Source organism: Ochotona princeps, chromosome 24 (genome assembly GCF_030435755.1).
Source record: "Ochotona princeps isolate mOchPri1 chromosome 24, mOchPri1.hap1, whole genome shotgun sequence".
NCBI classification, from domain to species: Eukaryota; Metazoa; Chordata; class Mammalia; order Lagomorpha; family Ochotonidae; genus Ochotona; species Ochotona princeps.
Window position 1 is genome coordinate 16,935,436 of NC_080855.1, and position 27,589 is coordinate 16,963,024.

At 45.7% G+C, this 27,589-nt stretch overlaps 1 protein-coding gene across 1 annotated transcript in view; it reads left to right on the forward strand.

The window, feature by feature from the left end:
* Positions 1 to 9,518: 9,518 nt before the first annotated feature.
* Positions 9,519 to 27,589, forward strand: part of GPR139 (G protein-coupled receptor 139) — a 31,663-nt gene continuing 13,592 nt past the window's right edge. Inside the window, exon 1 of the mRNA XM_004586781.2 lies at positions 9,519 to 9,938. Coding sequence (XP_004586838.1) covers positions 9,815 to 9,938 — 124 coding nt within the window. The 5' untranslated portion in view covers positions 9,519 to 9,814. The remainder of the gene's footprint in view (positions 9,939 to 27,589) is intronic.

The following is a 27,589-nucleotide window of genomic DNA, read 5'->3' on the forward strand; positions in this document are numbered from 1 at the left end:
TTGAAGTATCTTCATATTGTAAAATCCAATGTTTTAATAAATTTAAAATAATTCTTTAGCTAACAGTATTTTCATGAGTCTCTTTACATTGGGCTATCATGTAAATAATAATATGTGTGACAAGAATCATGCATATGTTACTCAAATGGATGAATCTGGGAGAAAAGTTAGGTTATTCTTTTATCCCAATAGTCATCCTATGAGGAAGCTATCATTTCTATCTATAGCTTACATGTAGGAAACAATGGCCGCTGGTCAAGAAATGACTTGGCCAAGATGGCCCAGTCCCATCAGGTTCCTGACTTTGAAAGTTTACCATGCCAATGGACTCTGAAATCATTGTATGTATCACTTACAAAGGCTCCAGACACCTTCTGGCTTTAGAAATCACCAGGATCCATGTCTACCCTGGGAGGCAGCTGGTGGCTCAAGTAGTTGAGCCCCTGCATCAGCACCACAGTGGAAGACTCAGATGGAGTTACAGGCTCCTGGCTTCAGCCTGGACCAACCCTAGCTAGTTGCATTTCGGGAGTGCTTCGGTGGATAGAAAATCTCTCTCTCTGTCTGTATCATTTCCAAATAAATACAAATTTTTAAAACAAGCTATATATGATAAAACCTCAGCTTCAAAAGTTTGAGGACAGTCCTAAGTCTCTCTCCTCTTACTCCTGCACCTTCCTCCGCCCTCCCCACTCAGTCCGTAATGGTACAGTAACTCCCTGTTGCACTGTGAACTGGTCTCTTCAGTGAGTGATGCAGAAGATAAGGCTATCAAATAGAAGGCAGCCTCAGGTGCTCAAGTATACAGGAAGTTCTGGAATTTCCCAAACAGGCCAGCTCATGCTTCTATCTTCTCCCTACATCCATCTCCCAGACCAACTCCATCACTAGGGTGCCTACCTGCTGGTCCTCCTGGCTGCCCTTCTTTTGACATCTCTACTGCTTGGCGGAACTGCCCTTATCTGTATATTGATGAGTCATACCTTCTGTACATTTCACTGTTTTATCCCTGCAGGGAGGATTCTGGTAAGTACCTTCACTCTCACTGCTCTTAATACTCTGTGCCTCCTTCTTAGGACTATTTCTGAGGCTCTTAACGAAAATTGAACTTTTTGGCAGTTGGAATGCAGTGGTTTGTCAGCAGGGAGAGGCTCATGGTTGGGGCATGTTCTTGTTATTAGTAGTGATTGGTTCTTTTTAGAATATTCAAATTTCCTTCTTCTCATCTGTTAGCATAAGTATCTTTAATATTATAGGTTTGACCCACAATGTGTAAGAATTCTTGGTCTGGGATGTTGTTGCTATGTAAATCAAGGGGAAATTGACACATGGTAGCTTTTTTGTTCAAACAATACACAGGCGTGATGTTAATGCTAAGTTATTAGCTCTTTTGAAGTGATGCAATGAATGGCATTGGACTTGGAGTTATAAAGGTAGGTTTTGTATTCCAGCTCTGACAATGAGTATCACATTAATTTCCCCTGTACACTGTGGGGATGGGATGGACCCTGTACTTCCCAAATGCTGGAGAAGCACAGGCCTGCTGCTTGCCTTCTCTGGGCAATGACTTTCTCATGTAGAAAGGAGCTAATAATACGAAGTCTGGTCAGACCCCACGGGCCATGAGGAGGAATCAAAGTGGTGCACTTGGCTCCAATTCTTTTTTTTATTGTTGTTTTTGGGTGATGTTACATCAGTTATGAAGTGTTGCTCTAATGAGAACAAGGATCACTGGCTGATCAATGCATGTCCTTGGGTTGTTAGCACCAGAAGCCTTTTCCAATTGACTTAAACTAAAGGACTTTTTGTTTGTTTGCAAACTACCTTTCACATTTCTACAGAACCTTGTCTTGATATCTTTTATGTTCCTGGGTTTAGTGTCATTGAGCTGTAGGAAGAACATTTAACATGACATCTATGGATTTAATGATTTTCAGTGCACAGCACATCATTGTTTATGATGTGTACAGACAGTACTCTACAGCAGATCCCCAAAACTCATTCCTCTTGCATAACTGCAACTTTGTATTCATTTCATAGTAATTCCCACTTTCTCTTCCTTCCTGTCTCAATCAACCACTGCTCGACTGTTTCTTTGACTTGGACTAACTTGGATGCCTCCTACAAGAGGAAGTCTTTGTCCTTTGGTAGCTGGCTCCTACTCCAGGCACATCCATGAGACTCCCTTCCTTCTAAAGGATGAGGAGTAGTCCATTGTACACAAATGCCACATTTTCTTGACATCTGTCATTGGATATTTAGGTTGTTTCCATGTCTTGGCTGTTGTGAGCTGTGCTACAATGTGCACAGCAGCAAGACGTAGTACAGACTCACAGAAGAAGAGGATGCCATAGACATGACATGATAATGGGTGGAAAGCAGGAGCCACAGCCACATGCCCAGAGCTGCTGAGCCCTTGCCTAGTGTCCCCACAGAGTTAAAAAAAATAACGTGAATCCTCCCGCCATCGTATTTCATTCATCCAAGATTCAAATCCCCAGAAGACAGCCTCTAACTGAGAGTAGGATTCCTACTGCCCATCCCCGAAGGTCCTGAACTAGGGAGCTGAGCCACTTGGGGTCCAGACTACTTGCCCTCCCATGACTATTTTAGGCAAAGAGTGAGGGAAAGAAATCACTTTCCTAAAGAAATCAGGACCCCCTAGGGAGGGGCATAAGATTTTGGGCAGCCTCTAAATGCAGAAGTGCATTCTCCCAGAGATTAAATGATGAAATAATCACAATGGTTCACCCTCAGATGCAATTTTTTGTTTATTAACTTTTCACTATTATGTTTCCCCATTAAATAGGAAATGATTTGATGATACACACCTTTCCAATTTTTCTGTTCTTCTGTCTCCTATCTCCTCTCTTCTTCTTCCTCTATCCTTTCATTCTCTTTCATCTCTTACTGTCTTTTTTCTCTCCTACCCAGCTTTCTCCTTCTGTTCTTTCTTCTCTCTATTCCACCTCTTTTCTCTCTATCCCACCCAACTCCTGTAAGTAAAATTTCCCAGAGAAAAGTCAGTTGTGAAGGATACTCCTGAGTTTCCTCCACTCATTGGACCAGCAACAAAGGACTTTATTCTCACCAAACACACCTGCCCTCATTTTGCTATACATGCATACATGTGGAGGAAGGCTCATGCATGTAGTCATGTAGTTTTTGATGCATGAACACTTGTGTATTCACACACATGTCTGTTCACATGGTCACATGTACATGTCATGTATGCACACACAGCCCTAAGCCTTTCCTCTCATGCACACATCTTTTCCTTCTCTTCAACCACAGTCATTCATTGCATCCTGCTGAAATGTATCCAAGTGCAACTTGGATTTTTTTGTTTGCTTTTCATTGGCTTGCAGAAAACAGAAATGCAATTCTGGAAACTCTCCTATCTTGCCCTGTGGCTGCCCTGCCCACCATAACTGGAAAGCAACAAGCAAGGAAAGGTTCTGTTCAATTTCTGTGGCAACTTAGGGGTACCCCCAAAAGACTGTAGTGAATGCCGGCTACAAGGATAGCCTCTCCAAGACAGCTTCATCAAGCCATGTGTATGAAGCTCTTTTTCTCATTGAAGAGCAAATAGGGTACTCTGGACAGAGGTACCATGATAAGAACTCTGGTGGAACAGGCCAACTCAGCGGAGAACTGAGAGCAGCAGAGGAAATAACAGGTACCATTAACAGCATAATGGCAAGGAGAGAATTATCTTGTGTAACACTCTGAAGGCTGAATTTCTAAAGCATTGCAACACCATCAGAAGATGCTGGCTTCAACGTTTGACCATGACCTTAGCCAAGACACATTATTAAATATAGTTTCTTCCTGTAACTTATTATGATAATTTTCAAGCATATACAAAAATTGAAAACATTTTACAGTGAAAACCCATAAATACCCATGACCTGATCCTTGCTTTAGCAGCTAGTCTATCTCGTTATCCATTCTTCTCTCCATCCATCAAGGCATTTCAAACTAAATGGCAGGCATTAGTATACCTTGACCATGACTTGAACTAGAGTTCAATTTTTGTTTATGATTCACACCAGAGATATTTGCAATATGAGAAATAAAACACAGGAACAGAGAGAAAAGATTGTGGGAGGAATGTATAGACAAAGCCCAGAGGACTTCAAGAGCAGCAAAACTACTCTTGATGTAGTAATAGTGGCTACCCGGCATTATACACTTGTTCCAGTGCTACACCAACAGCAAACTGTGATCTCAAAGATGGACTTGATAAAACTGTATTAATGTAGGTTCATCCATGGAAACAAAAGTCCTCCTCTGACACAGTACACTGACAACAGGGGAGGCTGAGCTTGTGTGGGCATTGAGAATATATAAGAGCTCCCTGTCCCTTCTGCTCAAATTGACTGTGAACTTAAAACTACTCTAAAAACTTAGCCTGCTGAAAGATATTAGACCTTCATCCCTATAGGGTTAGTCAACAGGCATCCCAGGGGCTGAATGCAATTTATAGACAGGTGCTGCTTTTGTCTGGCCAGCATTGAGACCCACTCCTCCCCTGTTACTGAATTCCCAGTATTCCTTTGATTAAAGCACCCACTGCCTCTTTTTATCCACACGCGTTGGGAAGAAATGATCCACTTCCCTTGGTTCCATTCCAGAACATAAGAGCCCCACTTGGCCAATCAATACATTTTTGTTGGCTACAGAAATCTTCTTCAAACTGATGAGTTTGGCTGAGATGAACCTATGACTCAGGTTGGTTCATCAGAAGCTTTCTCTGGACTTTTGTTGAAATTCCCTTTGCATGCAGGTTGTTGATAAATACAGGGATACAGGTACCCATCTTTAAAAACTAATACACCCTTCTGTCAATTTCATTCAAAAGAATACAGAGGCTATTACTGCCATCCAGGAGGATGGGGCAGCAGATGGAGGATCTCCTCTCCCATTCTCTCTCTCTCTCTCTCTCTCTCTCTCTCTCTCTCTCTCTCTCTCTCTCTCTATCTCTTTCTCTCTCTCTCTTGCTCTCCCTCTGACATTAAATAAATAAATCTTAGAGAATACTTTTTGTAAATTAATGCTTTCCCTGATATGTAGACATTCTCATCAACCACACCCTCATTTTACTATGGGTGCACACATATTCACACAAGAACATTCATGCACACTTCTGCATTCTCATGGACACACATCTATTCACATAGGCACAACATCCATCCACATGGACACATATACATAGCAGACAATATACAATATCTCTGTATCACTTGTGCTTATTATCTGCCAGGATTAATAGGCATTTGTTTTTGCAGGTTCCCTTAATGTCCTGAGCACATTTCTAAAATTTTATTTACTCATTTAAGATTTATTTCCTAGGGAGGGTATTGTGGTATAGTGGTTGAGCTGCCACTTGGGACCCCCCTTTTAGAGTGCTAGTCAAACTTTCAGCTACTTTGCTTCAAATCCAGCTCCCTACTAATGCACCTATGAAGGTAGTGGAAGTTGGCCTAGTACTTGGACCCCTGTGGTCAGGTAGGGGTTCTTGACTTTTGGCTTCATCATGGCCAAACCCCAGCTATTTTGAACATTGAGGGATGTAAGATTCTCTCTCTTCCTCCCTCCCTCTCTGCCTTTCAAATAAATAGCTACATAAATGAATCTAGAAAGAAAGAGAGAGAAATAGAGAAAAATAAGAAAAGAGAGAGAGAGAAAGAGAGAGAGAGAATGAACTTATACTTGGACATATAGCTGGCACCCACACTTGGCTCTGGGGACATGGTAACGGAGCCTATCTTACAGTGGATGACACCTCTCTGTCCTGTACTTCTGCCAGTCTAAACGCCCTAATGGTTTCCCCACAGGCTCTAGAGTCAAACTGACTTGAACTCAGTCCCAGGCAAGTGGCTTAGGGCAAATGTTTGACCTTCTCTGTGCCTTGCTTTTTGCACCTGGAAATGAATACGATGGAAGGACAATGCAAGGTAAGACTTAACTGTCTCTTAATGAACCTTCCTAAATGCTAACCTGTCACTCAACTCTGAGTTTGAAACGTGCCTGGCTTGGTGAGTGTGTGACCTGTGTAATTACACAGGGCTCCAAGCTTAGAAAGATTCCATGGTTGCATTAATTAAGGCTTTGCTATACCTGCCTCCAAATTCTTAATTATTTGGGGGGAGAAATGAGGCTCACATCTTTATTTTGCATTGAACCGTGAAAATGGTGTTATTAGGTCTTGAACAGCACACATTAAGTGTCTGGCAAAAGTCTGTGGGAAGAAGGAGTAAATGAATAAATTTAGCCAACCACAAGCATTCACTAGACACAGTCAGTCAAGAGGGGCAGCCAACTGAGCAAAATTAAGTAGATTTTTTAAAATTTATATTTACTCATTTGAAAGGCAGAAAGAGAGAGATAAACAAGAGAGATGTTTCATACATTGGTTCTCTCCCTTAATGTCTACAACAGCTGGGGATGGGTCAAGCTAAAGCCTGGAACCACAAACTCAATCTTTCTCTCCTCCATGGGTGGCAGGAACCCAAGTCCTTGAGCCATCATCTGCTGGGTGCGTATGAGCAAGAAGTTAGACTTTGCAGTACAGATGGGGGTCAAGTCCAGGCAAGGCAATCTGGGATGTGGGAGTCCCAAGCACCTTCTTAACCACTGAGTCAAACACTTGATGCCCAAATTAAGTATACGGGCTGCTAACTCATTCTGCTCTTTGCCTAGAACATTCAAAGCCTGCCTCAGAACTTAAAAATCTTCTCATCTAAGTTATCTATTCCCCAGGAAACCCAGACCTTGACAAGCTGCCAAGGATCTCCATGGAGTCAACAAAGGACCCAATCCAACTCCCCAGTCTCCAAAATCTCTGGTCAGCCCTGTGCTACTGCTGCATTCCCTCTCTTTATGCTCAGCATCCTTGGCATCCTTCATCCTCATTTTACAGATGGGGAAATAAGGGCTCTGACACAAGAGGATGCAGCAAGATTCCCTCCACAGCCCAGATTCTCTGCCCTTTTAGGTTTCTAGTCCTACATGATCTCCAATGCAGTTAGACAAGAGGAGTAAGTTCTAGACTTTTATAACACAGTAGGGTGACTCTGGTTAACAATGTTTTGCTGCATATTTCAAAGCAGCTAAAAGAGAGGGTCTTGGGTGTTTCCAACACTGGAAAATAACTAATGAATGAGGAGATGGTAATTACCATAATTTTGTCATGCACATTCTATCAATGTACTCAAATCTCACCTGATACCCCACAACTATGTACTATTATTTTGTGTTGGTTAGTTTTTTAAAAATATTTAGAGTCTCTAATTAGAGCTCTAGCATATGAACCATTCAAACCATTTTTGGAGGAACCAGTCTGATAGGATATTTACGTGCTCAACCTCAGACTTTGTCCTCAGCCCCAGCAGCACCCACACTCTGACACTCCAACCTGCAAACACAAAGATAAATTATTTTCCCTCTATCCAGCAGGCCCTGTGCTGGAGAGCGCTGGGGCTGTCCACTATTTGGATGTTTCTTGAGAATTTGCAACCTGCAGGCACATAGGGATGAAGCCATGAATAAAATGAACCAAGGGCCCTGCCCTTCCAAAGGAGAAAGCCAAGACACAAAGAAATAGAATGCGTATGTTTTAGCTGGGCGGTGGGGGGGTGAGCATAGAAGAGATCTCTGTTTCTGATCAGGTAGGCAGGGGAAATAGCAATGAGATAAGGACACGTGAGCAAAGGTCTTAAGGAAGGACAGAAGGTGGCTGTACAGCTTGCTGATGGAGAAGCAGAGGGAACAGCCAGTGCAAAAAACCTGAGGCTTTACAAGGTAGGGAAATCTCTGAAGACCCTAGGGCCTTTGTCAAATCACACTCCTTCCTCACTCCTCGGCTTCTCATTCATTCCAGCCACCTACAGATGAATCCATTCTGTGGGGTTTTTGAACAATTGCTTATTGAACAGCTATAGTGGACAAGCCCTGCTTCATTGATCCACGCAGTAAGAGTTTGGTTTTGGTTTTGCTTGGGGTGGTCAATGCTCAGAATAGCTAGAGAATCTGTAAATACTCTCATCACAAGGAAATGATCAACGCATAAGGTGAAGGATATGATCATTATCCTGATGTAAGCCATGCGGTCACATGGGAGTCCATAAAAGTGGACAAGTAGCAACCATACACACCATCAATAGCTGTCACAATAAAACACTAATGCCTAATGAGGGTTAAAAGAGCCGGTCCCTGGGCGTACGTGACTCCATCAGCCTGTCACCTCAGGGACCACACACACGCAGCCAGATCCAACAGACTGGCCTTCGCAGACTGCCTGGCTGGGATTCCCTTGGGGTTTCTACACACTGTGCTAGAGAGGCAGGCTCTTTCCCCTCCCCCAATCCCTGCCCTAGGGAGCAAAGACTGGGGACTGGACTGCCACCTGCCCCTTGCTGGGCAGGAGGGACTGGAGTCCCCTCTGCCCTGAGGGACCAGGAAGAGGCCGGGGAAAGTTCAGCCAGTTCCCTCTTTCTAGGACAGATGTTGTGGGGTAGGAGGGAACCTTAGGGAATGGAGAGGTACTGGTGGGCTTCTCAGAGCACAGCACCCATGTTGACTACAGCTAGCTGTTGCAAACCCCTCCAATAAGGATTCCTGCAGGGTCCTTGACTGGACTAAGGATCTCCACTCTGGGTTAAGCACCAGACAGATGTCTTTCTCATCCATGAATTGTGGTGCCTTTGGAAGAGCTGGCCTGGGGTTGCTTGGATTCACCTACAGAGCCATCGCATGCTTCTGGTTGTGGACATACGTGTATGTAGAGACAGCCTGGCTGAGGGTTCCTTCTGTTTGCATGTGTGTCTGTGTGTGTGGCGAGCTGCCATCTGCATCCCCAGAGGAGTGTATAGCTGCACCCACTGGCCTGGGCCCGTCTTTGTGTGAGCTTCAGCGGTTGTGGATCTGAACAGACTGAAGCTCTGCCTGGCAGTAGGCTTCTTCCGGGCCGGCCTCCTCTGCCTCCCAATGCACTCCAGTTCAGGGACCGTCCTGGAGTCCATGCACACGCATAGAGACTAGCCCACCCTGCCCATTTGAGCTCCTGGTTCAGGATAACTGACACCCCTGTGGCAATCTGGCAACCCCGACAGCCCCCTCCTCCCACTTGCTGGATATAGAATTCTCCGCTTGGACACAAAGCCGAGGAAGGGGAGGAGGCCGGAGAGAAGGCTGGGAGGAGTAGGAATCGCTGCAGGAGAGGCAAAACCAACCTCTACCACACCACTCCGCGGGGCTTAAAGACCTCTGGACCCTGATCTCTGCCCGGCCATGTACTGGGGTGTCCAAGGCCAAATCCTCCTTCTCCGCTTAAACTGATTCAGGGGAAGTAGCTGGGACCACCACCACCGCCAACACACACACACACCCCACACCACCCCCACCCCGCCCCTCCACTCACAATCCCTCCCGCGTCCCTGCAGTTGCTGATTGGCTGCGGGGCGCGGCGTCCCAGCGCCCCCCCCCTCCCCCGCTCCGAGGCGGGAGCCGAGCGGGTCCGAGGTGGGAGGCGCACCATCGGGCTACGGGAGCCCCTCCCGCGTCCTCGCGCCTGGCACCTTGCGTCCCGCTGCCCGCCGGAGGGCTGAGCGAGACTCCAGGCGGGCAGGTGCGGAGCGGAGCTGAGGAGGGGACCACGGTCAGGGTAGAAGCAAGCCGTGCGGGGAGACAGGCGCTGCTGCTCCAGCTTCAGCTCCAGCTGCTGTCTCCGCAGCCGCCAGCGCCGAGCCAGCGTCCAGAGCGGGGCGGGCAAGGCCGGCGCGGAGCGGCGCAGGGAGCCAAGGGCGCGCTCATGGAGCACACACACGCCCACCTCATCGCCAACAGCTCGCTACCCTGGTCCCCCAGCTCGGCCTGTGGCTTGGGCTTCGTACCCGTGATCTACTACAGCCTCTTGCTGTGCCTCGGTTTACCAGGTGAGGAGCGCTGGAAAGAGGGAGGAAAGCCCTGAATCCCTTCTCCCTCCCCATGAGTTCCTTGGCGCCCCTTGCGAAAAAAGTTTTAAGCCTGGACGGGCATCTACGGAGATTTCCAGATCTGGGGGCGAGGGGTGGGGAGGTGAGGAAGTTGCTGGGGCCGGGAAAGGAAGAGGGTGCGTGTCAGTGTGCGCGCGGCAGGCGGAGGGCTCGGTGCAGGTGTGTGTATGTGTGCGCGCGCGTCGGAAGGAGTCCTGTGTGACTGGGCAGCACGATTTGAACGGTAAGCTTTGTTTGAGGCTTCGCTTCTCCTAGCACTACTAACCCCAGGGCATATCTGCCCACGCTGTGCCCCAGCCTGACTCTGGATAAAACCAGTAGACCCTAATGCTGAGCTTTGCAATGGAGCAAGGATACCTGCTTGCTGTTCCCGGTCCCTTCCCTGCCGGCAGCAGGGAGTAGGGGTCTGCAGGACTGTGCCTGGTCCGGACAACGGCGCAGGTGTATACACACACACCACCAACACCACCACCAGGGCTGCCACCTCCCAGGGTCACAGTCTCCTTGAAGACCTACAGGATGTCCTGGCCTGGTCTGGCCATCTACCACCAAGCCAGGGCGGCTCATTAGCCGCAGGCTGCGGATGTGTGTGGCTGCTGCCACTTTCCAGTGCCCTCTCCAAAGTGTGGCCAAGACTTAGGTTGAATTCCTGAAGAGAGCTGAGCTGCCGCTGGAGAGGTGGAGAAGGGTTGGGAATGCTTGGGTGGTTATTGAGACAGAAAGATTTTTGTTCTCCTGGGACTCCAGCTTGGGCTCCCACTTCCCCTTCTCACTGTCCCTGTGGCAGAAAGATTCCTAAAGATCCCTTGCAGGCAGGGATATGGGAGGGCTAGGGAAGGAGCAGAAAGGAGGAAAAGTCCCAGGTGCAGGCTATAGAATGACAGCAGCAGCCACCCTGACATGTTCAGGCTGAGGCCATTCAGCATCTCCGAGACTTCGGAGCTGGATTTCAGAGAGGTCTCCTTTCCAAAGCAAACATCCACCCAATGTGGCAGTCAGGGCCAGTTGTTGAGATGAGTGCCCCCACCCCTAATTGGGCAGGCACAAGAAAGCTCAAGTTGACTTCACCCTGTGTGCCTCAGAGTCCCAAGCCAGTGAGCAGGTTTTTATTCCTAAGTAATTGTGCCGGCTGGCTGCCGGAGGAGAGCTGCTCAGCTTGATTCGTCCTGCCCGGGGTGGGAGCACGTGTCCTGTAATTACCTCGAGTGGGGATTGATTCCCTTCCAGGTCGCACCTCCCACTGCTGTCCTCCAGAGCCTCCTGCCCAGAGCTCCCTCTGGGGAATTGAGGTCTGGAGAAGGCAATAATGGGTGATGCTGGCTGTGTCCCAGAAGCACTGGACCCTCTCCCCCAGCCCTCTTGTCACAATAAACCCAACCCCCGCCAGTGATGGAGGCAGTCACTGGCTCACTTTCCCAGGCTCTTCTTCCTTTGGGGAGACAAATATAAAGCCAAAAGAGAAGCTTATCTCTCGGGAATCCGAAGCTGGGCCCTTCAGTGGCCTCAAGGAGCAAGTCAAAGTGCCCCCAGACCTTCCCTCCCATGCTGGCCAGGGCCTCTCTGGCCCACAGCATTGGCACCTGCTGCATGGCATCCATGTGTTGGGCATGGACCTAGCCAGCATTTAGAGATTTCAGAGTGAGGGGCTGAGATTAGAAACAGCTTTGATGTGTATATGCACTCAGCTAGCTGTAAGGACCACCTGCTCTATGCCAAAGGGCCTCAGAGACTCCCAGTTCAAGGGCATCCCACCTGGGAACCTATGACAATGGAAGCAGGGCATGGAGCCAGATGCCGGAAGCATCCCAAGGAAGAATGGCTGGGGATTCCACACTTGTCCAAAGGGCATGGGCTGTCGCAGCTTTAAAAACCTAGCAGGTCTGTGCAAAGGTGAAATCCTAAAGTCATTCTCTTGAAGCCATGGGGGAGGGTGTGAAAACAACCATGAAGGATCATTTAAGGGGAGTGGGGAGGAACAGGAATGAAAAAATAAGTTTATTGTGGTGCCAAACTTTTTCAAATCCTTGTATAGTTGTTTTCCCGACATACATTTTTCCATGAACTTGTTGAAGGCCCCTAGCACATCTTTGCCAATCAAAGTGCAGAATGAGTGTTCATGCAGTCTGCTAGAGTGGGACTGGACTTTTTGTGACTGTGTGCCTCAGTTTGCACATCTGTGAAATGGGCACCATGGAAGGAGAAATGGTGGTGAGCAGAGAGGATGTGGATGGAAGTAACAGTGCTGGTGAAGTCCTCAGTTTGGTGTCTGGCACACTCACCATTGGTGTTGTTCTTTCACAGCTGTGAGTTTTGGATTCTCATGTTACCCACTGAGCTGTGAGGAGGCAGGGGCTGCTGAGCTCACCAGTAAGCCAGAGGCAGGTCTGGCAGGTGCACAAAGACAAGTACTTGGTTCAGAGTAGAACTCCACTTGCCGAGTTCTCCACAGGAAACCACCCCCAACCCCAGCTACCAGTAATTAGCCAACCCTCATTACCCAGCTACTGACGGGGAAGCACAGCTGTGCTGGGTGTGTGCTAACAGACCACAGGCCTCACTAATATTGTTGAAAACTGAGATTTTAATTGAATCATTCTTCCCAGCAGTGGACTTACCTCGTGTTTTGTGAATTCTCGTGGTGGTGATCTGTGGCATGAGTGGGAATGGAGGGATGGATGGGGAGCTGCTGAATGCTTGCCGCAAGAGAGCCAGTGCTAGAGGAACCTGGTGGCTGCTGTGGCCTCCTGGAGTTCCCAGGATGGGAGGCAGAGCTTGGGACAATCAGGTGATCCCATCACCTTCTTTAAGGAATCAGCCTGGGCAGGCTACTTAAACTGGTCTCAAGTGGGATGCAAGAATCTCAGATGGGTAGTAAGAGTGGAGCTCTGTCACGGAAGAATTCTGAACTGCCCTATCCCAAAGTTTTTCCCATCTGGAAAGTGGGGGTAATACAAGTGTCCATTTACCCAGAAGTGGACTCTGGTAAATATTATCATCTAGCTAAAGCTGGCTCAGCATAGCGCCTGATCTGAGGAAAGCACTCCTTACTCAGCGCCTTCTCCATTCCAACCCTTTTTCGCCCGTCTTGTTTTGTGGACTCTTGTGGTCTGTGCGTACCTCTAAACTCACTTAACAGATGGGCAAACTGAGCTCAAAGAAGAAAGGCATCTTGCCTCTGGCCACACAAATCAGGATGCCTCATCCCAGCTTCACTACTTCCCAGAAGTTAAGTAATCTCGGTCCCTCATGCTATATCCTCAGTGGACATTTAGGAACCTTGAACTGTTCCTAAAACTGTCGCTTTCCTTTTCTCTTCCCCTCTGGTTCAGTGGGCAAAATGCTTCTCTCACAGAGACATATACAGTCATTCCATAGGACCAGCAGGAAGGGCTGAGGGTGTTGATGGGACCAGCGAGAACCAAGATAGTGTGAAAGAGCAGGTATTGCAAGGAGGAAAAGATGAACTTGAACCTGAAAGCCTGGAGGAAGACAGCAACCAGTAAGATGAGTAAGCCTGTCTGATAAGGAAAGAGCAGCAGGAAATTGAATGAGATTTACAAGATTAAAAAAAAAGAAAGAAAGAACTTTTCCTTCCTAAAAGATGCCAGGGATGTTGAAAAAGACAAGGATAGGAGGGAGATGGTGGTAGTGTGAAAATGTTTGCCACCCAACACAAGGGAGCGTTTTCACAGCTGCCAAGTGAAGTTGATGATATCTGCCTGGGAGGGAGGGTGTAAGATGAAGGGAGATGAGGAGTCTTTAGCCTGACAGCTGGAAAGCAAACCTGACATGTGATTGCTACCAATGCAGCAAACTAGGGGTGGAAAGCTGGTGCACCAGACACTGGAATGATGTTGCAGGTGTGTTTTCTGGAGCCTGTGAACATCTCCGATTAGGCAAAATACCATAAGCAGGCTAAGAATATCAACTCCAGAGCGAGACTTCTGGAATGTGGCTCCTGGCTTTACTGCTTACAATAAAGCGGGGTGACAATAAGACTTTCATGGCTTTTGCCTCAGCTTCCCTATCCTCAAAATGAAGGTGATGATAATAATCCATGCTTCATAGGATTGCTGAAGCCGTGAATTGAGTTAAGCAGCAAACACAATGCCTAGCACACAGTAAGTGCTGTCACTTCCTTTCCACCATTTAAAAATTAGAAAAATTCCCTGCTCATCTGATGACATTATAATATCAGAACCACAGATATTATAAGCAGAGAAAACTACAAATCTTCATGAATAGAGGCATAAGAGCCTTCAATAAAATATTAAATCTAATACAAAAATACTCAGGAAGGCAAATATATCAAGACCAACTTGAGTTTATTCCAGGAATGCAAGCCCGGCTTACCATTTGGAAATCCATTCTGTAAAATTCGCCACATTAAAAAAAAAAAAAAAGAATCCAGTGATCCATCTCAACAGATGCAGAAAAGGCGTTTGTCAGAACTCAGTATTCACCCTTAGAAACTCAACATTCTAGGAACAGAAAGGGAAGTTCTACCATCTGATATTAGGTATCCATATATCAGCTATGGCTTATATCACATTTAATGGTGAAAGACCAACTGCCTCCCCCCAGCCACCAAGACTGCTCTCAACACTCCTATTCCTATTGTTGTTTGTGGGAAACAGACAAAAATTTATTATATTTCTATAAGCATGACAAATATTCAAAAAATGTATATATTTCCATAAGCTAGCATGGGATAACTTGAAATTATAACCCTGAAATTTCTCAGAGGAACTTAGATTCAAGACATAGATTTCTAAGTTCCCCTGAGAAAGAGGAATTGACATTGTGCTCACATACTCAGAAAATAACAAGTTTTCTGGAGCTGAGGAATAGCTTTGGGGGTAGAGATGTTAAGTAAGTGATGATATTCATATAGGTACAGCACCTAAAAGGCACACACTGAAGTCCCCTTTCCGTTATGTTTCCCAGTTCGCCCACCCTCAAATCTACCACACACAGGTAACTGCTATTGTCAGTGCTTAGAACGAGGATTTCAAGTGTGCCCCCATTTTTCACTCTCCCTCTGCCCCCAAAATGAAAGTATTATGCATATTGGCCTACATTTTTGCCTCTTCACTTTATGTTATCCATCCATAGTAAGATAGGCAAGACTTCATGATTTTTTTAGAAAACTGTATTTTCCATGAGTATTTGTACCATAATTTATCTAATGACTTCCCCCTTCCAATTCCAAATAGTCCCGCTATGGTACACTCGACTCACTTCTGTAACCCATCTGGCCCACCTTTAGACACATTTGACCATATGACTCCAGTGGGACCAAGAGCACTGCATTTAGAGTCCTGGATTCCAGACTTGCTGTAGCAGACTCACTGTGGGATTTTGGAGGAATCATTCATGATAGGTGTTTCAAAGCTCCAGGCAAGACAGGCTATGTACAGCTGGAGACATGTCCAAAGTTGAGCCACAGCTTTGGTCTTAATACAGGCATGCTGGAGGCTGTCTGGTCTGGCCTCCACATGGGAGTTCCGGAATAGTAGTTTCTGCAGCCCTGTAGCTTCTGTAACCATCGTGTCAGTTGCATTGGAAGCAGACATGTCTTTGAGTCCCAAGTCCCATGCTTGTTTGCTCAGATGTTTTTACCTGTCTCAGTCCCTGTTTTCTCATCTGAAAAAAAAAAAAGTTCAGCAGTTAAGCAAGAGATCTCTTGTGTCTGGCCCCACATGTGAGTCCTGGTTTCCCCAACTTGCTCATCTATGAACCTGAACACATTTTTTTACTGTCTCTGAGCCCCAACCTCCTCAACTGTGAGATGGGATGACAACATTAGTGGTCTCACAGGGTTGTTTGGGGGGATTAAATGAAATTGCCAAGGATATTTAGCACCAACACTGGCACAGCTTTGCTCTAACATGCAGTAAGGGTTCAATCAATGCTGTTAACCTTCTGGATCCTACACTGTTGCTCTGGTGACTAGAAATGAAATATGCATCAACTTCTCACAGCCCTTCACGCATCGTAGAAGTGCAATAAATAGTAACTTGCGTGGTTTTATTGCCTGTCATGGCCACGTGTTCAAGCCTATAAATGCCCTATAACCACATATCACTTTGTACATAGGTCTTTTCCATAAATGCACAGTTCTACTTAAAGTGAAAAAGAAAAAAAAAAGAAATGAAACTATGCCCTGGCCAAAACAAAAAAGAATGATTCAATGGATTGAACAGTCAATTCCATCATAAGTCTAGGGAATTTGTCATCCTAAAAGAGTAGCCTAGGGATCCAAGGAGACACTAAGGAGTGGTCTGAACCCAGAACATGAAATCAGCTTTAGACAGAGGTGGCAAACACCACCAGCAAGGTTGTCCCGGGTGCTGCAGCCAAAGTCATGAACAGAAGGGGCCCTGCCTTTGAAATGCCATGTGGTTTGCAAACATGCGGTGAAGGCTGGCAGAGTTTGCTAACCCCTGCAGGGAGCCATGAAATGCTGGGGAATGGAGAGGAGAATACAAGTGGTTTGAATTCAAAACCTGCCAGAGGAAGTCTGATCACATCAGTGAGCAAAATGGTCCAATTTTGAGAAATGGTTCACTTACCCAAGAATTAAGCTTCCCTGCTGTTTTTCTGAATCAATGCAACTCTCTTAGATTTTCCCTCTGTGAGAGACATGTGTGCCAAAACAGGAAGAAAACTACTCTGTATGTGTCTCACAGTAATTGCCAGCACTTACCTAGCACTCACTGTATACCTGGTTTTCTTCATATGCATTCATTCATCTCATTCTTGTGACAACTCCTGGATGTTCTCTAAAATGTCCATTTTTCAGACATATATTAATTAATTAATTTATTTGGATTTATTTATTTATTATTTGGTTTCCTTTATTTTGGTTTTTATTTGGTTTTCCTTTTTTTTTTTTTTTTTTTTTTGTTTAATTGAGACCTTTCCCAAGTGGCAGCAGTAGGAATGGCTGAGTCTCACTCAGACCTAAACTGTACTATTTTGGGGGTCTGTATTAATGAAATCACAACTGCCAGTGGGCCCTCAGTAGGGAGAGATTGGAAAGGAGTAAAGAAGGAAGAGGCTGAGGAACTTCTGAGCTCAGAGGGATCACCAAGATTTTTTGTGGTTTGTTAGGTTGCTATATAGGATGATAGTCCGTGGTACAAGTCTGTAGCATCAAATTCCTCTCAATTTTCTCAATCCTCCTGAGTCTGTCCAAGTGAAAATCTTAGCTTGCTGTTAGTGTGCTTTCAATACCTTCTTAATATTTGCTAAATCTCCCTTTTTAACAGATGGAGCAGATCTTGGATTCAACACCTTGGCAGGCAACAGAATCTTATCTAGAATGTAACATCCCTCTTTCTGTTGTTAATTTTCTCTTAGTTTGGAAAGCAAAGAGACAGAGAGAAAGAGAGCTCTTTCCTTCATTGATTCATTCCCCAAAATGCCTCATCAGCCAGGACTAGACCAGGCCAAAGTCAAGAGCCTAGAATCCAGTCCAGCTAGGAGAAGGGAGAAGCTGGCTTGGAAGCAAAGGAGCCAGTACTCAAACCAGGCACTTGGATGTGGCTGTCCCAAGCAGCATCCCGACTGCTACATCCAAAACCCTCCCCTTACTGTCACCCTTGTATTGTCATTGCATTTATGTTAGGGTTACCCTCTATTTACAACACAGGCTGGTTTGTTACCTATTTGTGCTGTCCAATAGAGTAACCACTAGCTGTGTGTGGCTGCTGGGGAATCCGACATTTGACTAATCCGATTGAGAAACTCCATCTTTCATTGCATTTCATTTCAGTTAATTGACAATTAGAACCTGACACTTGATTCCATTACCGGAAAATAACTGTGCTTGGAACAACTGGTGCATGTGGACCTGGTCTTTCAAATGTTCTTTTTACAACATCAAAATAGAGATTGAAGGAAATTTAGTATCCATAGAGAGATGCTGAAAGAGTGAAATACATGTCAGATTTTGGACATTTATATTGGGAACAAAAGGTTAAATATCTCATTAATCATTTGTATTGTTTACATTGTGAATGTTTAAAAATTATTGCTAAAAATTAACTATTTTTAATGTGGTAGCTAGAAAGCTTTTCAAAATACATGTTTATCTGAAAGGTACATCAGAAAGAGTGAAGAGAAAGAGAGAGTTATTCCATCCACTGGTTTACTTCTCAAATAGCCACAACATCCAGGAGCTTTATGTGGGGCTCCCAGGTGGATGGCAGGACCCAAGCACTGGGTCATCGTTTGCTGCTTTCCCAGGAAAATGAGTACCTCATGCTGACAGGCACCATCCACTGCCTGTTGAAGCAGAAGCCACAGCTTCTCTGGACTGTATTGGAACCAAGCAATCACTGAAGAGAGAATTCCAGAGAAACAGGGCCCTGAGGAGTTTAGAACCTGGAAGTCCTTCAAGGGTTCACAAGGGCCCACACAACTGACCCTCCTGGGACCTGTTTCTATACTTCCACACTCAGGACCCTTCCAGCACAACCCTTTTCCCCACCAGAGCACACCAAGAAGGCAACACTGATTTGGCAACAGGGAGGCATGCTTGGGTTCAAGTCCCAGTGCTGTGGCTTTGTGGTCCCAGTCAGGGCATTTCCACTTGAGTGAGCCTTGTGGGAGTAAAGGGATGATGCTGTCTACCTTCTTCATTTAGCACATCTGTGCATCATCCCTTTCCATGGCAGGCACTCTTTATAGCAAGTAAGGGTAGGAGGAAGCCAAGAAAAATCCAGAGAGACTCCTGCATGGTGGCATAGTCTACCAGGGAGACATACACCAAGTGTCCAGATGCACATAGATACTGATAGGCACTCTGGTGGTTGGACCAAGATGATGAGTGACCTGACACCTGAATAAGGAGAAGGAACAGGGGAAGCACAGAGGGAAGGGCATGCCAGGCTTGGGGCTGTGGGAGCAGGGAGGAGACAGTAAGAGCAAGAGCCCAGAGGTGAAAAATGAGCTGGTCAAAGACCAGAAAGGTCAGAGAGCATGGAGCGGAAGGAGAGTGGACAATGATGAGATGCAAGAGGTAGACATGGGTGGGCTCATGGGGCCCTATGGTCTGCAGGAAGGAATTTGGATTTCATCCCAAGTGTTGCACAAGACTTCAAAGCAGCTGCCAATATCTTCTCTTGAGTTTTCCAAAGGTCTCTCTGGCTTCTGTGAAAAGAAATATATGGAAGATGGGGGAGAGGAGGAGTGAAGTGAGGGAGAGGGTTGCTGTAGGTTGGTGACCTCCGGGGCGCTGGTGGAAGAGAGAAAAAGCACCAGAAAGGTCCTGGCGTGTAGTAGGAGGGCTGGGCAGCCAGAATCTCACATTCTTGCCCTGCCCCACCCACCCTCACCTTTCATCTCCGAGTGCACCAGAGACAGCCAAGACAAATGAGCAAGCTAATGATATGTTCAGCTACCAAGGACATCCAGGCCTGGCTTTCAGGAAGCCGCTGGAAAGCACCTGTGGTACCATCCAGAGCTGTCATCTCTATCACGGCAGTGGACAAGGCTAATGACCCCCACTAATGACCCCAGCTGTGGTTGCTGAGAATCCCAAATGGAGAAGAAACAAGGGACTGGGCTGGGCTGCTGTCCGACAGAGGCAAGCCAGAAGGAAAGGGTCACCTTCAGCACTGTGTCATTTGACAGATGAACAGGGCTGAGTTCTTGCCAGCATGGCAGAGGGACGCTGTCACTGTGATGGTATTCAGTGCTGATGACATTAAGTCCAGCAGGAGGGGCGGTGGGACAAGGCCCTTGAGAGGGAGGTGGAGATTCCAAGGTTGTTTTGAGAATAGACAGAGGTCGCACAGGGAAGAGGAGAGCAAAGGCTGTCTGCTTGGCTTCTGACCGGAAGAGCATGATACTATGGGAGCTAGGAAGATCTGCCATCCCCACCTTGTGTTAAATCAATTTCAGCACCAAATACTTCCTTCAAAAGGTCAGTCAGGTGCATGCCACCACCTTCCCTTGCCTTCCTCTGGGATCTGAGCTCTAGTCTCAGGCAGCCCGTAACGAATTGGGAACAGACCTTCCAGGATGTGCAAGAGGCCTGTTAGCTTCTATTAAAAATCAGTACCTTCCTCTTAAACAACATTCAGGGGCAAGCTCATCTACATTTCTAATGACTCCTGTAAAATTTGAAGGTCTGGGGGGGAGGAGGCACAGGGAGGAGTTGGGGGAATCCCAGATCCTATGAAACTGTATCATAAAATGGAATGTAATAAAAAAATCCATTTTACCAAAAAAAAAAAATTTGAAGGTCTGGAAAAATTAGTCCCTTCCCAAGTATCACTAAGAACCTAGAGCTAAGTAATCATACTCTCCATTTTATTAAGATTTATTTTGTTTGTTTGTTTGTTTAAAAGTCAGAATTAGAGAGAGAGATCTCCCATCCACTGGTTCACTCTCCAGATGGCTACAGCTTCCAGAGCTGGATCAGACAAAAGTCAGGAACCTGGAGCTTCATCTGGCTTTCCCACACAGGTAGCAAGGGCCCAAGCACTTGGGCCATTTTCTGCACCCTTATGGGATGCTGGCATTGCAGATAGTGGTTTTATATGCTTTGCCTTAGCCCCAGCCTCAACAGACTCATTTTAATGGGCCTGGTGCTATCCAGTTCTCCAGAGTCCTCACTGCTCCCTCTTGTCTCCCCCAGCACAAAGATTCTTACACCAGGCTTGTTTCTCTCATTTAGGTTCCCTATAGGACATTGAGTTTTCTGTTTTGATGCTGTCCTCAAATCAATTTCAATCTCTCTCTTTCTCTCCCTCCCTCTCTCTCTCTCTTCCTCTCTCTCCCTCTCTCTCTCTCTCTCCCTTTCTCTCTCTGCCTCTCTCTGCCTCTCTCTCTCTCTCTCTCTCTCTCTTTTTCACACACACACACACACACACACACACACCGAGGCCACATTCATTTACCCTACTACACGTTTGGCCTCGTCTCCTTTCCAGTCATTCTACATGCCTTTCCCACAGAAGAGAAGTGTGTAAAATCTGAATTTTTTTAGTTCTTATTGAACTTCCTAGCTGTGGCTAATTGACTTCTCTAAACTTCTATGTCTATATCAAGAATAATAAAACGAAAATTTCCCACTTTGTTGAGGGAAATATCTGAGACAATGTACATAAAGTGCCTAGCACATAGTATGTGACTTAGCACATACAAGAGCTTGTTGTTTTGATACTGACAGGGGCTTGCTGACAGACCCCCACCAGTTCTGTTTCATGAGACCCTAGTTTATGCCAGGGATTTTAGGGAATAACAAAAAAATACAAGAGCATGGAAGGTCCCTGTCCTTACAGAATTCATCCTCCAGTTAGCTGGAAAGGAAAATCAGTGATTGTAATCAGTGTGATCTGTTGTGTCATAGGGTGCGGCCACTGAGGGGGTGAGATGTTAAATTCCTGTAAGGGCTCAAAATAAGGGCTTATCTCAACCTGGGAAAATCACAAAAATGCTGAATTAGACTGTGAGCTCTTGACACCACACATTGAATCATAAGTCATCTATAGAACTGTGATGGCCTGTGATGGGTCTTGGCACATGGCAAGGAGCTTGCAATAGATGGGTGAATAGATGGATACGTGGATAGGTGTATGAGTGGATGAATGGATAGATGGAGATTGGTAGATGGAAGGGCAAGAGGGTGGGTGGATGCATGGACAGATGACTGAATTGGTGGATGAATGGACGGTGAATAGATGGATGAATGGATGAATGGATAGATAGGTACATATTTTGATGGATGAGTTGATGGAAGAATGGATGGATAAGTAGATGTATGGATGGATGGCTGGGTGGGTGTATGGACAGACGGATGGATGAATGGAGGGATGGATGGATAGTTGGATGAGTTGATGACTGTATGAATGATAAGTGGATATGTGGATGGGTGGGTGGGCAGGTGGATGGATGATTGCCCCCAGGACTTCATAAATGTAACCTGTGTACTAGCTATAAAGTGACTGAAGACATCTTAGCTATAACCATCATCATCATGATCACCACCACCACTACCACATTTTGTTGAGTATTTACCCTGAGTAAACATAGATCAAGCAGTGCTGCCTTGCTGTTTCATTTCATCCTCACAACAGTGCCTGGAATGTTATTGCATCCATCATACCCATTTGACAGATGGGGAAACTGAGTCTCTGAGCAGTGCTGTGGCTTTCCTAAGGTTAATTCAACTGGTGAGCAGCAGAGCTGAGATGTAGTAAACCTGCATAGTACTGCTGTGTTCTGTGTGTGGGGTCTGCTGCACACATTGATATTCAGGGCACAGAATGAGACAAATGCTGTGTCTACAGACCTCTGCCTTCATTCGCCCTACCAGCCTGGTCTGTGCAAGTGCTTAGAGAAACTGTGTTTTGCTTCCTGATTGAAGACGCTCCTGGTGTCCCCACTGCCCTCACCCCAAGCAGATGGCTTAATTACCTGAGATTATTTTTAAGCAAGGACAGGTAGGTGAATTCCCTCTCCACCTCACACCTAATCTGCAAAATAAAAAATGCAGTTGCCTCTTTTTTTCTTCAAGTAACATACCATCATGCAACAATTATCCTAAAAAAAAGTGCCCTCTTTCACATAACTCCCAAGACTTCCTTTATTGATCATGAATGAACCAAGTTTCAGTCAAGCACTCAGAATCCAAACTCTGGGTCATATAGTGAATGTATATTGACCACCTAATGATATCAATATAAATATCAATGTTTATAAGGGTCATCAGGTGTAACTATTGTGATAATGCTCATCTAGTGCTGACCAGTGTGCAAAGTGAATTAAAAGAACTCATCCACTATGAAACTGAATCTCAGAGGAGCTCATTACCTTACCTAAGCCACTACGAGTGGGTGGGACGGAAGATTGAAGCTACATACTTGGACCTCAAACCCAGGTCTCATCATTCTGCTATCTGTACTCAGCTCTAAAGGCTGAAGTGACTTGCAAAGCAGAGCCACATCTCTGAATTCTGCTGGTACATTCTTTGTCCACTCATTTCTGAATTGTGTGCTAACTTCTGATACTGCAAGGACAAATGATTCTGTGTGCTTGTCTTTAAGGAGGGCTCAACTTAAAGATGAAGGAGTAAATGGTATTATCCTGAAAATTGATGTGTGATGTGCTAGAAGGCAGCTCTCCATATCCTAGAACAATGTGCACCATCAGACAAAAAGGAATGACATCAACCCCTTACTTGGGATAGGAGGCAGCTTTAGGAATCGAGTGAGGATTTCATGGTAGACTTTTGCCTCTTACACCTGGAATTTACCTTCAACCTTCCTGAGACTCAATATGCAATGTTTATTCTGATCCAAATTCATTTCTGCATCATACATATACACTTATCATCTCCTTCACATTAGAATCATTGTTAGGAACTAGAAAATGTCCGTTGTCCTATAGTCTAGCCTTCTGTCACACAATATGACTGTTAATTGTGCTGGAGAAAAATCTCAGGATAATGTTGGAGGTGCAAGCTTATTTCCATACACTGAATTTATGCCTCTCCACCATCCTCATGTAGGGACGTCCATGGTTGAAACTTTATAAACTAAGGTAATAGTCATTTTCCATAATTATCATTAACATTACCTGAGAACGTACTGTACCTTCGGCAGTTGGCACTATGGTAACACCAGGCTTCCAACCCAAGCGCTCAGGCTCTCTTCTGCTGTACTGTGGTGAGAGGTGGAGATGTTAATAGCATTTGGTATGGTGATTAAGTTGCCGCTTGGGCTATCCACATCCAGTATCAGAGAGCCTGGTATCACATTCTGGCTGCTTTGCTCCCAATTCCAGCTTCCTGTTAATACATATACTGGAAGGCAACAGATAACAGCTCAAGTGCTTGAGTCCCTGCCATACCCACATGGGAGATCCCTGGCTTTGGCCTGCCTCATGCCCAACTGCTGTGGACATTTGAGAAATGAGCCAGTGGATGTTTAATTGATTGATTGATCTCCCCTTTTAAATAAAATGAATGTCGATATTTTTTTTAAATTTATAATAGGTTCACCTGATCAGGTGAGGCTTTACAGGATACTTTGTCTTTAAAAAAAATGCTTTTTGGTCCCAAGGTCCTCAGAGTGGGTATTTTCATAAAGCCCCAATCTCCCTCTTCTGAATGGAGATATGGGGAGAGAATTGTAGAGTGTCCATGCTGGAGGTACAGGTCTGCTCCACCGAGCAGGTGAAAACATTTTCTGTGAGAAGGGTGTGTGGGTGGTACCCAGCACCCCAACTGGGGACACAAACTGGTGTCCTGACTTTGACACTTACAAACTGGAGGGGTGGCTTGGCCAATCTCTGTGAGACTGTAGATATAACTGAGTTTCTTGGGGCCCCCGTGTTGCAAACAGGACCACTCTCCCCACCTCTGAGACTCAGGCAGCCCTCTTGGGCTGGGGGCACTTAGAGTGCTATGAACAGAAGCTTCTCCTTTTGTGATCCATTCCCTAAGCAACCACTGGCTGACTCTAATGACTTTTCAGCTAATTCTCTTGGGATTTCTTATTTTTAACCAATTTATTTATTTATTGGAAAGACAGAGTTACAGGGAGAGAAGGAAAGGCAGAGAGAGAGAGAGATCTGCTAGTTTGCTGCATAAGAGACCACAACAACCAAGGGTGGACGAGGCCAAAGCCAGGATCCAGGAACTTCTGGTCCATCCTTCCACTACTTTCCCAGGTGCATTAGCAGGGAGATAGATTGAAAGTGGAACAGCCAGGAACTGAATCTGTGTTGACATGGGATGCCAGCATTGCAGGAGGAAGCTTAACTCATTGCACTACATCATCACCCCCCTGGATTTTCTTTTTACAAAATATTCATCTTGCTTATTTGAAAGGCAGAGCGACAGAGAGGGAAAGACAGAGACCTTCCATTGACTGCTTCACTCCCCAAATGGCTGCAATGGTTGGGGCTGGGCCAGGCTGAAGGCAGGAGTCAGGTACTCCACAGATCTCCCGATGGGTACAGAAACACAAGTACTTGGACCACCTTCTACTGCTTTCCCAGATGCATTAACTGGGAGCTGAATCAGAAGTGAAACAGGCAGGGACCCAAAACAAGTGCTGCAGTACAGAATGCTGACATTACAGCATTACAGCATCACAACCTGCACATACTAGCAACCAAAAAAAAATTGTAAAAAGTGTGCCTTCTGAAATCATTGTACCTTTATTTTTGTTTCTTACTTTATATGTTTGACTAACCTATCAGTTTGGATTCTTTGATGTAGCTTTACCAACAGTATTTTATTAGAATGAGAAAAATGGATTGAGTTTGGGGGCATATACAGAGAGAATGGCCTCAGGGATAGAGGAGCCAAGACAGCTAAGGTGCATCTGTGGTTGCTTGGGTGGGACATGTTGACATCTAGGTTCAGGTGCTGTGCCAAAGAAAGATTCAGTAGGTACATTCTGTATGTCTAAGGTACCATGCTGGACTCTAACTGAAAAACCTAACATAGACCCATCCTCCCAAGACTCCTCCTGATAGAAACATGACAAGGATCTTCTAAGAGGCAGTTTGATAGAGAGTTAGCTGGATGTGGTCCAACAGGCAGGCAACAAAATATTATTCCCAGTCTCAAAACCTAGTTGTGCAACCAATAAGGGCTAGGAAATTGGCTGAAGTTTTATTAGCTTCTGAAATCTATTAAAATCTATTTGTCTGGGAAAAAAAGGAGGGGGTGGGAGTAATAAACTTAGAATTCTTCATTTCTAACTGCTTTTGAGAATGTGGATTCAAGAGAAATTCACAAACATTTTAATTTTCTGCTATCTCGCTCCTGATACGAATCCAGCCACCTCTGAACTATCTCATGATAATTAACATTTACCAAACGTTCTTCCAGTAGGCAAAGCTGTTTCGCATGCATTATCTCCTTAAGTCCCCACAACAACCTTGGGAGCCTGCAAAGCAATTTCATTGAGGTTATCGCAATGGATTGTTGAATTCTCATCCCTCATTTCTCTGCTGTCCACACACCAGCCTGTCATTTTCCAGTTCCCCAAATACAGCAAAGCCTTCACACTTCCTTGATCTTGCAGTGTGACTCCTGCTGCCAAGAAAGATGCCCATCCCTAACTCGCCCAGCAAAAGAGTGTCCAATTCATCCCAAGGAACCCTGGGCAGAAGAGAAGAAGGGCTTGCTGCTATAGCCAACATGGGGTGGCTTTGCTGGAGAAGGGAGCACCCAACAATGATAGCCATGTGAGGGACAGAGCAGTAGGTCAGTGGACACAAGTCCTATCCTGCAGTCAAAGTGTCAAAGGTAGCAATGGCCCAAGGCATTTTCCTTGCTTAAAAACATAAAGTAGGGGCCCAGAACCTAGCCTGGTGGCTAAATCCTGACTTTGCACACCCAGGATCCCATATGGGCACCAGTTTGTATCCCAGCTGCTCCAGTTCCTGTCCAACTCCCTGCTTGTGGCCTGGGAGAGCAGTAGAGGATGGCCCAAAGCCTTCAAACCCTGCACTCATGTGGCAGACCTGGAAAAACCTTCTGTCTTGGAATCAGCTTGGCTCTGGTCATTGTGGCTACTTGGGGAGTGAATCTGTACCTCCTTCCCTCTGTATATCTGCCTTTCCAACAAAAATAAATAAATCTTAAAAAAAAAAAAAAGAAGAAGAAGTAAAACAACTGATGCTTTGCAGGTGCAAAGTTACAAGATGTGTAACCTTGGAGACAGCTTGAAACCCAATCCCAAATCACCTTTGAAGTGAAAGAAACCACAGTGAGAACTAACTGTGAAATGCTCCTCACAGTTTTTAGCTTATAAGAGGCAATGCTAAGCGGGCAAGCACTGTAGCATAGCATGTTAAGCTACTGCCTGCGATGCAGGCATCCCATATGAACACTGGTTCATGTTTTAGCTGCTCCACTTCAGATCCTGCTAATAAACTGAAACAAACTGCCCCAAGTGCTGGGGCCCTGTCACCCCCATGGGAGACCCTGGCTCCTGTCTTCAGCCTTGTTTACTCCTGGCTGTTGTGGCCATTTGGGGAGTTAACCAGAGTACGAAAGATCTTTCCCTTTCTCTTTGTAACTCTGCCTTTCAAATAAATATATATTTTTGAAAATGTAGATGTTAAATTGAAATTATTAACCTTTGTTATTAGGACCACTTCCCTCAAGACAATGAAAATACAGAATCATTTATCATTTATCATCACCATGATTATTGCTGCAACTATTATTTGAATTTTCTCTTATTTCTAGAGAAAAAAAGGAAACGCTGCCTGTTTTTCCTACTGATGCCTTCCATGTTGTGTCTTGCGAACGGCATTTCTGCTCAGAGGAAAAAGGGAGGGAACTTATTTTGCGATTGGCAGGGTTAAGGCAGAGGATGGAGATATCAGCCTGCCATCACTGGTGGCTGGGAAAGCTGGGTCACGAAGGACAGCCAAGAGGCATCCCTGGAGATGCACTACAGGAAGAGGGAACCCTACAGGCTGAGCTCCTGAGCCATGTGGCTTTGTTTGGGGACAGTGGCCCCTTCATCCTGTGTTGCTTGGAGAGGAGTGGTGAGTGAAACAGCGTAGATACCTTGAGCAGGGACAGAGTCACGGTCGTGTCCCCTCCC